Below are 14870 nucleotides of genomic sequence, written 5' to 3' on the forward strand. Positions count from 1 at the left end.
CTAAATGACCTTTATTCCATTTTTTTAAAGATTGGAGATAATAAGCTATCAAATTACAGCACGTCAGTTCCGCTTGAGTTCCCTATGTGAAAAAGGAAAAGTCGCAATAAGAGAAGCTATGCCAAGGAAACATATGGAAGACTCAGCTATGGGGGGAACGGAGGGGGGAAAGGAGGGAGGAAGCACTTGTTAAGGGAGTCCATCATGATCCTGCATTTAAAACAGAAGCAGAAAACCCCATTTTAAATATGGAATTTTAAGCTGGTGTAGAGATGCTCGCAGACTGCTGCCAGGGAAAGGGTTTTTCAGCAGTCTCCACATGGGGGCTATAAAGCTTAAACTGATCCAGAGGATTAAGATTTTGCATCCATTTTATACATGGAGAACCACTTTCCACTAAAGTGCATTTCCGTATCAAAGTAAAGACAGGCAAAAATAATACTTTCCCCTCAATACATACCACCAATAGTGACTTGAAAAATTATACTAAAGAAATCCAAAGCATTACCCACAAGGAGTTCCTAGTTCTAGAGTGCCCTGTTTTCCAAAATACCATTTTTGTGGGCTTACTATGACTGCTTGACAATCAAAGGGATTCTGAAAGCAGTAACACGCAAAGAAACATTATTACCTTTCAGGCTAGGAAATGGAGTGTTTTTGTCTCTCCCAGCTTTGGTTGGAAGTGCTAAATTAGACAGACTAAAGCTTGTGCTGTGGTTCTTGTATAGGCTACCTATAACAAAAAGAAAATAAATCAAGTGTTCTAATCATTCCCTTACTTCATTTGGCAATTTCTCTCCTATTTTACACCTGAACAACTTTCTACCCTCAGGGGCAAACTTTAAATATGCCTTTACATTTAATGTTCAGGTTTGTTTTTTTTTTAAATGCAGATAATCATCAGTTGCAGGTCACAAATGGGAGATTTCCACCCAAAGCAAACACCAGCTTCAGAAGAGGATTTTTCCTCAGGATCTCAGCCCGGGAGGAACGGGTTAAATTTCCCCACCAATCCCAGTGAGATTCCGGTAATTACCACCACCCACCACCCACTCCCAGCTGATGCTATTTCAATTTTTCACACCTGCATGTTAAATGCAAAGACACATTTAATTTCATGTGTAGTTTGGTCTTCAGCAGCAGGCACTCTCTCTTCCAGAAACTGAATCGGTCCTCACTTCCTCATTTCTGTTAAGACTTGCAGATATAGTTCTGACATGACAAATGTGGGGCAGGGGTGTGGTGGGGAGATAGGATGAACACTTGATTATGCTTCCTGCTTCTGTGTTTCTCCACATGATTTGTTTATTTAATAAAATTAAATACAGTTATTTAAAATATTTATATCCTACCTTTCCATCTCATTTTTAGGTGCCTGAGGCAGCTATCCTAATATTTAAAACATCAAATATTACATTAACAAAGCAGCACAGCAGTTAAAAATAATCTTTAAAGGAACCAGGCAATAAATGAAATCAAGAACCAGTTAGGCAGAATCAAGAGCTGTTCAAGCCACAGATCTGCTGAAACAAAAAGGTTCTTTCCTGATATCTGAATGTCATTAGGGAGGGAGTCAGAAAGATCTACAGGGGAGGAGTTTCATAGCCTGGCCTGGGTGCTACCCCTCTGCCCTCTCCCGTGTCTCTACCAATTGAACTTCCAATAGCAATGGGAAGAGAAGCAGCTGATTACCTGAGAAAATTATATGGGATGAGATAGAGCTTTAAGTATCCTTGCCCCAGTTGGGCCTGGAAACAGACCAGGCCAGATGCCAATGAAGCTGGTACCATAATGGAATCACATGCTCCAAAAACCACTCCTCTCTAGGTTGCTCTGTTTTACACCAGCTGAAGTTTCTGTACACTTTTCAACAGCAGCCCCACATACATTAATCCAACCTTGATGTAACTAAGGCATGTGTGATCTTGGCAAAAGCACTCTTGGCCACAGTTACCCGCAGGACATCCAGGAGAAATGCCAGCTCCAAGAGCATTCTTATACTGTATACCCAGTTTTCCAAAGAAAGTGCAACCCCACCCAAACAAGGATAATCTCCATCCATGAAACAGCAGTCCTACTGAACAGGAGCTTTTCTGTTTTGCTTGAATTAAGTTTCAATTTATTAGCTCACAAACAGTTCATTACTGATCTCAGGAAACAGCTTAAATCAATCTTGCGCATCTCCCTAGAGGGGAGATATGCAAGCTTCCAATGCAGAAGCAGTTGGTGCATCTTCTTGCTGAGTGGAATGAGGAAGATACATTTCAAATACAACTAAGAAACACAGGGGACTGGAAGGGCAAGTCAATTGTACTCCTCTTCCCAGCATACTGTCATTTCCAAAATTGTTCTTTGCAGAGAAAGGAAGGAATTGCTTAATGGGCAAAATAAGGCTTGGCCACACAAATCACAAAAAGATGATACTTCTATTGTGAATATGTGGAACACCCCCGCCCCGAACAGCAGTATTTCCCTGGAGGCCTTAATTCTTCCCATATTAGATTATTCGGCTACTTTACAATTTCAGTGGAGAATATAGTGGCAGTATATCCACAACGCCCTACTTTTGGAATCAATATGAGACAATTCCCTCTCTTTTTGTTTGAGAAATTTAATCTGTGTTGACCACTGAATGTATTTAACATAGTTGCACCAACTTTCTCATCCAATGAATCCACAAGATTCTGAATAATCATAAAATTCATACAAAAATACAACATTTAAATAATAAAATGCCAATATTTAAAAGCTAATTCCTAAAAGATATACAACAGAAGACCAGGAGCTTATTCCCCAAAGGCCTGACATTATTAAAAGAAAAAGTTGTAACTGATTTTTAAAAAACCAAGGAGGGAACTAGCAATACAAACTTTGTAGGGAAGAGTATTCCATAACAAGGGTGCCACGGCACCAATATGCCCTGCTCCTTGTCCATGTCATCCTCACCCAAGAAGGCACTTGAAACAAATCCCACCAGAAGATCTCAATGTCCAAGGTTCATATGGGCACTCCCTATGATATCCTGCAATCCGAAGTCAGACAGGGCTTAAAAATCAATTATTACCGAGCGCAACTCTTGAATGTCATGAAAAAAGTTAACACCTAGTCATACCATAGCCTTTGCATATGGCTTCTTATATTATAGCAAGCCACAGAAATTATGAACCTGGAAGCAAAATGTAAATGCCACATGCCACAGAGCATATAGTATACTATTAGCACTGAGTAAGCTAGTAGTCCTTTCCGCCAAAACAGTTTTTCTGCCTAGCATTCTTGGTTTCCTAGGTGGCATTTAACGTCACTCCCCACCCCACTCCACTTTTGCTCTCTGAGCTGTCTTGCATGGTCTCCAGACCTTATTTCCAAGAATTGTGCCCCAATGCTGACATTTAATGAAATCCTGTCACTGTTTTTCCCTAATAAACTTAAGATGTTTATACACTGTTCTGTTTCTACCCCACCTCCTCTAGCTCTCAGGTACCTGGTAGCTTATCCACTGTGCCCACCTGTCTGGTGGTGCTGCTATTTAATGCCAGATCAGTCCACAATAAGATCGTACTCATCTATGATTTAATCATGGATGAGAAGGCCGATCTGGCGTGTATTACTGAGACCTGGGTGGGGTTGACCTGATTCAGCTCTGCCCACCTGAGTACTCGGTGCAGCACCAACATAGGAGTCACCATGGTTCACAGAACCTCCATCTCTATCACCAGGAAACCACTCCACCTTGGAGCAGGCCTTGAGGGGCTGCACCTGGTGTTGGGCCATAGAGACAGATTGGGGATGCTGCTGGTGTACCATCTACCCTGCTGCCCAGCAGCCTCCCTGACCAAGCTGGCGGAGGTGGTCCCAAGTGTGGTGTTGGAGGAACCCAGGATGGTAGTTCTGGGTGACTTCAACTTCCACGCTGAGGCTGTCTCTGGAGCTCCAGCTCTGGTCTTCATGGCCTCCATGACAACCATGGGGCTGTCTCAGTTTGTCATCAGCCCAACACATAAAGCAGGGCATGCACTTGATCTGGTTTTTGCTCCAAGCTGTGAGATGAGTAATCTGAAAATCGGGGGAGGGGGGGGCAGGGGTTGAATGCACCTGAGTGCCCTTTCCAGTGCTGTGGAACCCGTTCTACTCGCTGGTATACTGGGGAACTATGGCCCATGAAACAGGCTGGACGTCAGCTAGAGCACAAATGGCGCAAGTCTCAAAGCAAAGACGACCAAGCACGCTCTAGAGCACATAATCATGCCTATTGTGTGGCAGTGTGGGCAGCAAAGAAGGCTTACTTTGCTGCCTCCATTGCATCCTCAAGTAGCTGTCCAGCAGACCTCTTTTGGGTGGTCTGGGGGCTTTTATCACTGCTCCCCGGAGAATGGGGCTCTCCCCTCAAGGACCTGCTGTGACCTTTTCGCATCACACTTTGAGGACAAAATTGTCTCCGCAGCGAACTTGATGGTGTTGTTAGTGCAGTTCCAGTCGAGGTGTCTGACGCCACCATCTGCCTGATTTTGTGGGATCCATTTCAGTTGTTGTGCCCTGATGACATGGACAAGGTGCTTGCAGCAATGAGACTGACCACGTGCCCTCTTGACCCTTGTCCCTCCTGGCTAATAAAAGCTAGCCGAGGGGGTATGACTGGGTGGGTCCAGGTGTGGTGAATGCTTCCCTTCGGGAAGGGGTGGTCCCTGCTGTCCTTAAGGAGGCAGTAGTACGACCACTCCTGAAGAAGCCCACTCTGGATCTAATAGTATTAGACAACTACCGCTCAGTTGCAAATACCCCCTTTTTAGGGAATGTTCTGGAGAGGGTAGCAGTAGAACAACTGCAGGCACTCTTAGAGGATACTGATTATCTAGACCCATTTCAATCTGGGTTTCATCCTCGTTATGGGACTGAATCAGCCTTGGTCGCCCTGATGGATGACCTTTATTGAGAGAGGGACAGGGGGAGTGCAACCCTGTTAATTCTGTTCAACTCTCATCAGCTTTTGATACCATTGACCATGATCTCCTCCTAGATTGACTCCGTGGGATGGGTATCGGAAGCGCTGTGTTACAGTGGTTCCGGTCCTGCCTGCAGGGCTAATTTCAGTCAGTAACATTGGGTGACTATTCCTCAGCCCCTTGGCAACTGAGCTATGGGGTTCAGCAGGGTACCATCCTGTCCCCAATGTTATTTAACATCTATATGAAGCCACTGGGAGTGGTCACTAGAGGATTTGAAGCCAAGTGCCATCAGTATGCTGATGACATACAGCTCTATCTCCCTGTGACATCTGAATCAGGAGAGGCTGTGCAAGTACTGGAGCAGTGCCTGAATTCAGTAATGGGCTGGATGAGGGCCAATAAACTGAAACTGAATCCTGGCAAGACGGAAACCCTGTGGGTGAGTGGTTCCCGAGTCCGGGAGATGGGCTCATTGCCTGTTCTGGATGGGGTTGCACTCCCTCTGAAAGATCAGGTTTGTAGTTTGGGGGTACTCCTAGATCCATCAGTGTCGCTGGAAGCCGAAGTGGCCGTGGCGGCTCAGAGTGCCTTTTACCAGCTTCAGCTAGTTCACCAACTATGGCCTCTCCTGGACAGGGATAGCTTGGCCAAAGTGGTACAGGTGTTAGTAACCTCAAGACTGGATTACTGCAATGCACTCTATGTGGGGCTGCCCTTAAGGCTGCTCCGGAAGCTGGAGCTAGTGCAGAATACAGCAGGTTGGCTGTGGTCAGGAGCTGCCCCTTTCCAGCATGTAACTCCTTTGCTGAGGGAACTGCACTGGCTGCCTATTCACTACCGAGCCAGGTTTAAGGTTTTACTACTTGTCTACAAAGCCCTAAACAACTTGGGACTAGGATACCTGAGAGAGAATCTTCTCCCTTACCCACCTGCCCGGTCACTGAGGTCATCAGAGGGCTCGCTCCTGGTGGTTCCATAGGGACCTATGGCCCGATTGGAGTCCACTAGGAGAAGAGCCTTCAGTGTGGCGGCCCCCTTTCTTTTGAATTCCCTGCCCCTGGAGGTCAAGCAGGCACTGAAACTGCATTGTTTCTGGCGCATCCTGAAAACAGCACTGTTCCAGGAGGCATTCCTTAATTGACCAGTCATGGTTTCCATTGGCATTGTGTTTTTAAAGAAGTATAATTTTAATGTGATGTTTAATCTTTTATTCTTTTACTGTTTTATCTTTTATGTTCACCACTCTGAAATCTGTTCTAGATGTGAAGCAGTATATAAATATTGCAAATAAATAAGTCAAGACTCCAACTGCTCCCCTTTCTGTCTTCTGCTGTTGCAAAAAGCTGTAACCAGGGAGTGAATGCCATGTATTTAAGCAACAGTCTGATCAGTGATTTTCAAGGTATAGTGTCTTGGGGTCAAATACTCCATTTGCCTTAGTGTTCTCTTCCTGTTAATTTCTTCCCCACCTTCTTCCCACCTGCTGTTTAAGTCAGTGTATAACAATAATACATACTGGCAAAAGACATAATGCCTCCAAAACCTTCACTGCTGTTGTTGGAGATTGTAGAATTTGGGGAACTGGCATGGGATTCCGATTCCACGTCAGAGTCATTGTCTAACTTTAAACTATTGGGACGCAGAGGCTTCAGAGGCCTTTAAAAGAAAAGACAAAGATGTTACAGTATTGGCATCATTCTGTATCCTGCAGCATAAAGATCACTGGGAATCATCTCACACCAAAAACACACACTTCTGAATGAATAGCTGTTAGAGATGTACACTGACCCCTCACCTTTGACTTGGACCCTGATTTGGCCCTTCAGAAAATGGCCTGTAGCTCAGCCTAATTCAGAATCCATCTGCTTTGACTCAGTATTGAACCCAATCTAAGGTTTGGAAATCTGAGACTTCATGCTTTCCACTGACTAGCATGAGAAATCAAAAAATGGCTATAACCATTTTTCTCTTGGTCAGAACTGGACAATGTTTGCAGGCACAGTAGCCCCTTAGGAGAAGATTACATCTGCCACATTTCAGAAAAATAGGCACAGGGGTCTTTGAGCTACATGCCTTTATATATTCATTTTCTTTTAAAGGTAACTGCAGATACCTTTTTTATTTCTTGGCAGAATTGAATGAAAATTGCACGGATAGTTACCTCTTCTGAGCGGATGACATGTACCACATTTCAGAATAATAGCTCCAGGAGCTTTAGTGCAAAAGCAGCCTTGTCATGTTGAGAGTATCCAAAAGAGGGCACACTTATCCCTCTTATGTTCCTTATAGAGAGAGTAAGGAAGGACGAAAGTCCCTTACCTGGTCCCGCAGCTGTTTTCGGTGGGGGGGGAGGCGCTTCGATTCTCCCCCCGAAATTCTTGGTGGGGGGGAGGCACCCCGCCCCTCCCAGCTGAAATTCAGGCCGGGGGGGGAAGCGCCCCATCCCTCGCCACCGAAATTCTGGCCGGGGGGGAGTGCCCCGTCTCCCTGGCCGCGAAATAAAAAAGTAAATGGTAAAAAAAAAAAAAAAAAACGCGATAGGCTACGTAATGATTTACGTAGCTTATCACGGCTAGATTTTCAAAGTCAGCCGTGATGGGCTACGTAAATCATTACGTAGCCTATCACGGGTGACTTTGAAGAAAAAAAAAGCGTGTATGCAAATGGCAGCGCCCATGGGCGCCGCCATTTGCATACGCGCTTTTTTTTTTCCAAAGTCACCCTTTTTCAAAGTCACCCATGGGCGCCGCCATTTGCATACGCGCTTTTTTTTTTCCAAGTCACCCGTGATAGGCTACGTAACGATTTACATAGCCTATCACAGCTGACTTTGAAAATCTAGCCGTGATAGGCTACTTAAATCGTTACGTAGCCTATCACGTGGTTTTTTTTTTTACTGGGAAATGGTAGCGGTGGCAGCCGGTCGGAAGACCAGCCGCCGCCCCCGCCAAAACGCCGCCGAAACGCTGCCGGGACCCGCCGCCGAGAGGGACATTCGACAGAGCTAAGTCCCATCCCGGGGGGGGCGGCGGAGAATTTCCCCACCAATTTTGGGGGGCCGAATGCGTTGGCATTCAGCCTCCTGGAGATTCGTGGAGAAATTCTCCGCCATCCCTAGTAGAGAGACCATTGTTCTGAAAATGACAGACCACCTAGAGGTGTCCCTAAGTAAAAAACCTGTAAACATTCAGAAAGATAGGTGCAGCAGTTCCTGTGGAAGCGGAGTCTTCAACATTTGAGGGGGGGAGTGATTTGCTTCCCCTTCCTCCCCCCACCCTGTGGATTTTTGGGCAATTTGTATGAAAATAGCACATGTCATAGAGATGTCCCCAGGGAAGAAAGCTACCAAGTTTCAGAAAGATAGTTGGAAGGGCTAGGGAGTTATCATGACTGAAAACCAGTTTACAATTTTTTTCACAGTGAAGCCTGGTGGCATTGGAAGAATGGCCATCTCACGGTCCCATTCTTGCCCTCCCCCAAAGTACTGTGATTGAAATCCCAGGTAAAACATACCCTAGGATTAGGTGGACCTGTCAGTCATTCAATCACACTCCCTCCAGGCCCTTGCTCATTCTTTAAACAAATGAAACTTAAGATGCTATGTTTGCAGGAAAAGCATTCATGTCTCCTGCATCTGCAAAATATGAGTCACTAACAAAGCCTTGTTCTGGGGTGGCTTCAGTTCTGTTGGCTTCAAGGAGAAGCCTGCTTTGCCTCAAAAAGCAACATAACCAGACCAAAGTGGCCTGATTCTGCTAAGGTTTCAGGCTTCATCCAAATCTGATGCAGATCTCTATTCGCTGTGGTGTGGGTATGGAATCTGTCATCCCAACTGAAATGTATTCTAGATTAGTGTCAGTAAAAGAACAGCGGTACAGAGCCATAATCTTCTACATGTTCCAAGTACCAGCATTCACCCAAAAGAGTAACATCATAGAGCACTTTCAATACAGTAATTCTGATCTTCTTCCTCCAATAATTTCAATGTAGGTCCTATTCACACAGGCACAGAGCAGTGTGATGTGGTCCTGTGCTGCTGTGATGCGATATATGGTTATGAGAACCAAGTGGATGGGGGCCAATCATATGGCTCTTTCCCTCCCACTTGTCACTGACCCTCCCAGGTGGCTTTCATGTGGAAAACAGACAAATAGTTGCTTCCTTCATGTGTACTCTGGAGTAGTGGAGAACACCACAAGAAAGCACCAGAAGAAAAAAGCTTCCATGCCACTGTGGGTATGCATAAATGGGACCTAAATATTACTTCCTGTAAAGGTTTAAGAATTTCATATATATTTTTACACATCAGGAAGAGTACTATGATCACAAAGGAAATAATCAGAAAGTATCTGAACTGCAAGGGATTTTTGAGAAAATTGATGACACCAGGAACAAAGCACCAAGGTTAGCATGGCTTTTATACAGCTCCACATAGAACCACCTCTCACCGATTGCCATTGAGGTTCTGATTGAACTTTGGTGTATAGCTTTCTTCCTGTTCATCCTCCTCCTCCTCTGTGGGGAACCCATACTGTGGTTCAAAGTATGGGTTATCATACTCTCGTTTCTTCACCATTCCTTCTGTAGAGCTCAAACTGTTAGAAGGACTTTCACTTTCACGACGATCCACACCCATCTTGGGAAAGTTTGGTTGTAAAGGCAAGCTGGGAAGGTGATTTGAAAATCCAGCTACAATCTTCTCCTCCATCTCTGCTGAATCAGCAGATTCCTGTAAAATAAACAAGTAATCAATTTGTTTACAAATATGTATTACTTACCCTGAGTCTAAAGAGTAACGGGCATTCATTTGAAAACTATAGCCTTGTTCACAGGACCTCCACACATCTCTTAGAATACTGAAATTCACCAAGGTCCAATAGTTATAAATCATATCCAGCCTATGCAATTCTACTTCCCCATTCTCTGATGTATGTGTGTGTGTGTGTGCGTGCGCATGCATGTGCACACATGCATGCATAGTTCTTTTATCATTCCATTCGCTTGGCAAATAGGAGTATGTGAATGTGAGTAGATCAAGTCACTTTTATTAGAGAGGCTTGAACCATGTAATAGCTGTTCACTGTATCATTGTATCAGATATGTAACTGTGACAGAAATACACCTTCACTGTTATATATACGTTACCTATTAACATTGTATGTTAAGAACACTGAATTAAATGCTAGCCCTTTAATTTTTTTCATATTCATTTCATTGTTCATCTGTACACTGCTTTTCCTTCCAAAAGGAAGCCCAAAGCAGCTAACAAGCCCTTTTCACCCCAAATTTCCAAGCAGAAGCTGTCTATAGCTTTATACCTCCATCTAGTCACAGGCTGATGAGAGGCAATAGCTTTTCAGGGTGGAACAAACAAAGCCCCAAGCAAACCCAGCCTATGATAAATGCCAAACTAGAAGAAATCCCATTATCCTCTACCCAAGGTTTCATCATCTCACTGTTATAGCCTCTTACTCCTCTGAAGTCCCTGTGTTTGAACTTTCTTGTAAAATAGCCCTATTACACACATGATTCACCCCATGTATAACGGTGCTGGGGCTACTACTGGCTGTAGTGCTTGAACTTGACCGAGGTTGGTTATTGTCTTGGGAGTTCTCACTGTCTGGGGCCTGTTCATCCATATCACCCGAGTACTCCTGGAAGTCATCAAATTCCACTTCACTTGCATCACCCAAAGCTGCATGAGTTAGTGGATCCACATCTGTAACATATATTAGAGTATACACACTGCTTAAATTCACAGGCCCTACACAAATCTCTGGTGTCTAAATTCAGAAGCCACTCAAAGAAAAGAAAAAACAACAGATAAATGGGTGACCAAGTCCACTCATTTGATGACAAAACATGACCATTGCAATGTAAATGCTCACTAGAAACCTAAACAAAACCAAGGATAATGAGCCAGATTCTCCTCAATAGAGACAGATGCAGATATTATACTCACAACTGAAGATCCTTGACTAGGCAAGGAAGTTTATATTTTATTGACAAAAGCAAGCTTTTCTCTATGTCAAATTCCAATCCCTCTTCTTCAGCAACTTTCAGGAGTGATAAGATTATATATATGATTATTTCAATCTGGGTTCAGGTCTGGTTTGGGGAAACAGCTTTGGTCACCCTGGTGGATGACTTATGCTGGGGAATGGATAGGGAAAATGCAACCCTGTTAGTTCTCCTGGACCTTTCAGTGGCTTTCAATGCCATTGATCACTGTATCCTTCTGGATCACCTGGTTGGGGTGGGTTTAACAGACATGGTGTTATAATGGCTCTAATCCTACCTGGCAAGTCAGTCTCAGAAGGTGATGCTGGGGGACCTCTGCTCTTTTTTGTCCCCCATACTATTTAACATCTACATGAAACCACTGTGAGAACTCATCCAGAGGTTTGGACTGCAGAGTCACCAACATGCGGATGACACACAACTCCACCTGTTTTTGACCACTCAGGCTGTGGAATTCCTGAATAGGTGCTTGGTGGCAGTTTGAGGATAGATGACGGCAAGTAAGCTGACGCTTAATTCAGACAAGATGGAAGTACCATGGGCAAGTAAATCAGCTGATCTGGATAGAGGAATCCAACTGGTGTTGGATGGAGTTGCACTCCCGCTGAAGGACCAAGATCATAGCTTGAGGGTGCTTCTGGAGTCAGTGCTACCTGTGGAAGCACAGGTAGCAGGAGTAGCCAGAAGGGCTTTTTATCAGCTTATCAGTAGTTCATGCCCTGGTCTCCTCTCGCCTAGACTACCGTAATGTGGTCTATGTGGGGTTACCCTTGAAGACAGTTCAGAAGTTGCAGCTGGTGCAGAATGCGGTGGCCTGCCTGATTAAAGGCTGCCATCAGCGAGACCACATCACTCCAGTGCTGAAGGAGTTACACTGATTACCAGTTGTTTTCTGGGCCCAATTCAAGGTAATGACATTGACCTTTAAAACCCTATATGGTTCTGGCCCAGTCTATCTTAAGGAGCGCCTCCAACAAGACTGAGGATGCCGCTCAACGACACCAGCCTCAGAAGGCCTTCTGTCTGTCCCATCAGCCAGGCCAGCTAGGCTGGTGAGGGCTAGGGAGAGGGCCTTCTCTGTGGTAGCCCCTGCTCTGTGGAATTCCTTCCCTAGTGACCTCTGCCATACCCCCTCTTTGATGAGCTTCTGTTGGGCTTTGAAAACCTGGCTGTTCAGGCGAGCATTTGGGGTGGGTTAGGGTTTTTTAGAGCATTGTTCTTTTGTTCAGTTGATTATGTATGTTTTGATGTATTCTGTGTTGTTATTTGTACTGTATGCTGCCTAGAGGGGCTGGATAGCCGGCCAGATGGGCAGCTAATAAATCTAATAAATAAATAAATAAATACCAGCTTCAGTTGGCATATCAGCTGTGACTCTATCTAGGGAAAGCCATGCCACTGCTTATAGTGCTTATGGGTTTTGTTTCTTTTGTCACATCTTCTTAATTGAAGGTGCTGGAGACATTCGGCCAGATCCATTTCAGGTCAAGGGGGAAGTGGTGGCACCCCACTCCCTAAAAGGAGGGGTCCCTATCTTGGAGCAGGCTTCCAAGGCTCCAGCCCAGCTTGGCAGGGGGAGGTGGCGGGGGCGCCAATGCTATCGGCCTGTGCCATGTGAGCCCGATACTCCTGCCACTCCTGCCATTAACCCAGCATGTGGGCTGAGGTAGTGAACAGGCCAGGAGTTCTATACTGCTTTAGGAAGACTGCAGTCTTAAAAGACGGCCAAGAAATATAGTAACTAACTAATTAGCTAGGTAATAAATAGAAAGCAATACATGCTTTTGCTGAGTAGCACAAACTGTTAAAACTACAGTAATATGCATATTTTCCTAAAGACAACATACCATCCCAATTCAATAACCACTACCTCAGGTGATCTATCTCTTTTTCTAGCCAATTAAAAGAGACTGAAGGACATATGTAAAGCTAATTAAATTATTAGCTCAAAGTTACTCACTTGGAGTATCACCATTGATGTCACATTTCATCATTTCACTAACAAAGTCACCAAGGGATGAATATGAAGAGCTGGAGTCATCATAATCCACACTATCGCTGCCACTATAGCAAGGGAGAGAATGTAGAAAATTAAAAGTGTTGGGGAAAAAAGGAGAAAAATATATTGCAAGAGATAGAGTGAGAAGAACAGACCATTAACTGTCAGAGAAGCAGGCAAACTGAATCATTCATATAATGACTACAGATGCTTAGGTTTCATCAAATGAACAGCCTCTCCTAATTGATGGATTATCATAACCTTTGTCTAATTATGTGTTTGGAAAAATAATTTTGAAAAAGAAAGGTGACAGCTATTGTTTACTACACTAAAAACATTCTGACAGTATGAAGAAAATGGAAACGAGAGAGGTCAGAGTGTAGCAGGTTGTAGCAATGGGACCTGGGGCATATGTTTTATCTATCTGGCATCAGGCAACCTCCTTTTTATTCTCCCAGGCCTTTAAAAAGCATTTTAAGGACTTTAAAATCTGGGTTTTATGTTACCTTTAACTGCTGTTTTGACTGTATTTTTTAATCTTGTGTTGTTATGTTTGAGCATGTTATCTGGAAACTGCCCTGGAAATGGATGCTGAAGGGCAATACAGAAATTTATTAACAAAATAAGATTACAAAGGCCACCAAGGACCCACTGGATACCATTACACTCCTCACTAACCTATCATCAGTAGGATCAGAATCTGTTTCTCTCTCTATCGGGACACTCAGTGCTTCAGCCAGCTGAGAATTGCAGTCATAGACACGGTAATGGATTGGCTGTAGTTGGTGAGCATACCACTTTGGCTTATCACCAATTAGAGCTGGGTCAAACATATCTGTAAAGAACATGAGAAAAAGAAAGTGGAATGAAAATTATTTGCATAATGCAGTTCCCAACTGCCTTGATCAAAGCGGGGCTACAGATGCCACAGATTTACATCCTAAAAAAAAACAGGCAAAACATCAAAACAAAAAACAACTCAGTCTTTGGAAAGATATTTTTGTTTCTGGGACTTTCTCAAGGAATCTTATTGGGAAGACAAGTTCCTCCATAGAAGAGAGAGGATTTAGGAAAGACTGAGCAATTAGTTTCCTAGCAATGTTTTTGTGTCAGAAGATTCAACTTTAGTCAAGGGGGGGTGGGGGGACAAGGAGAAGACTTACTGTTGTGAATTCTTTGGAAAGCATAATTAGTGGGGTTGAGCGACCATTCCCCAAAATATTCCACTGCCTGTGTCTTGGACAATTTATCTGCAAAGGGTGTCTGTTTTGGTCGCGAAGCCAGGAAGGAATTGGCCTGAAATGCAACCACGGGCCGGGGGAAGAGTCGCAGTGTGCGGGTATGCATCTGGAATCCTTGTAAAACATTTGGTGAATTGAAGAATCTCACCATGGCAACCCTAAAAAAAAAGGAAATATTGGTAATATAGCAAACAACAACACAAAAATCTAGAGGATACATTGCATTCACATATCACAAAAAATGGAACTGCAGATGCACCTCCACTATGGAAAGAGAAGAAGAAGTTGTTCACCAATTCACCCCCATCACAGCTAAATCAATTCCAGTCCCAAAGACATTAAATGAATGTATGCTCTAAGGAAATAAAAAACAACTCTTGCACCAGCCACCAAAGATTTCTACAAGTAGTCAAGTTTCATGGAATTGCTGTATATCTCAAAGCAAGAGAGTGTGTAGAAATCACACATACACAGAGGATGCTTCCAAATGGACAGCTCCTAGAGCTACCATTCAAAAGGCATTGTGCAGCTATTCCAATTTTTCCTCCTTAGCATATGTTTTTCTGGTAAGAAAAGAGCTGGAAGAAGTGGTGGGAAAACATGGGAGAATTAGAAATCAAAGACAACATATGGAGTCCCTGTAAAATTCCATGAATGATGCCAGGC

At 44.0% G+C, this 14870-nt stretch overlaps 1 protein-coding gene across 23 annotated transcripts in view; it reads right to left on the minus strand.

Annotated features, from left to right (window-relative positions):
* MADD (MAP kinase activating death domain) overlaps positions 1-14870 on the minus strand; it is a 151070-nt gene that overhangs the window by 69570 nt on the left and 66630 nt on the right. For 15 of the 23 annotated variants that reach the window (XM_084849584.1, XM_084849565.1, XM_084849472.1 and 12 more), the window contains 7 exons: positions 14127-14362; positions 13642-13798; positions 12925-13028; positions 10469-10662; positions 9392-9672; positions 6460-6599; positions 632-733 (listed from right to left, as the gene is read on the minus strand). In XM_084849584.1, the coding sequence (XP_084705710.1) occupies positions 632-733; positions 6460-6599; positions 9392-9672; positions 10469-10662; positions 12925-13028; positions 13642-13798; positions 14127-14362 (1214 nt within the window). The remainder of the gene's footprint in view (positions 1-631; positions 734-6459; positions 6600-9391; positions 9673-10468; positions 10663-12924; positions 13029-13641; positions 13799-14126; positions 14363-14870) is intronic. The other 8 variants (XM_084849462.1, XM_084849547.1, XM_084849530.1 and 5 more) reach the window with 3 other exon arrangements.

The sequence above is a fragment of the Heloderma suspectum genome, chromosome 1 (assembly GCF_057233095.1).
Source record: "Heloderma suspectum isolate Gila_16-S chromosome 1, 16-S_ref, whole genome shotgun sequence".
NCBI lineage: Eukaryota > Metazoa > Chordata > Lepidosauria > Squamata > Helodermatidae > Heloderma > Heloderma suspectum.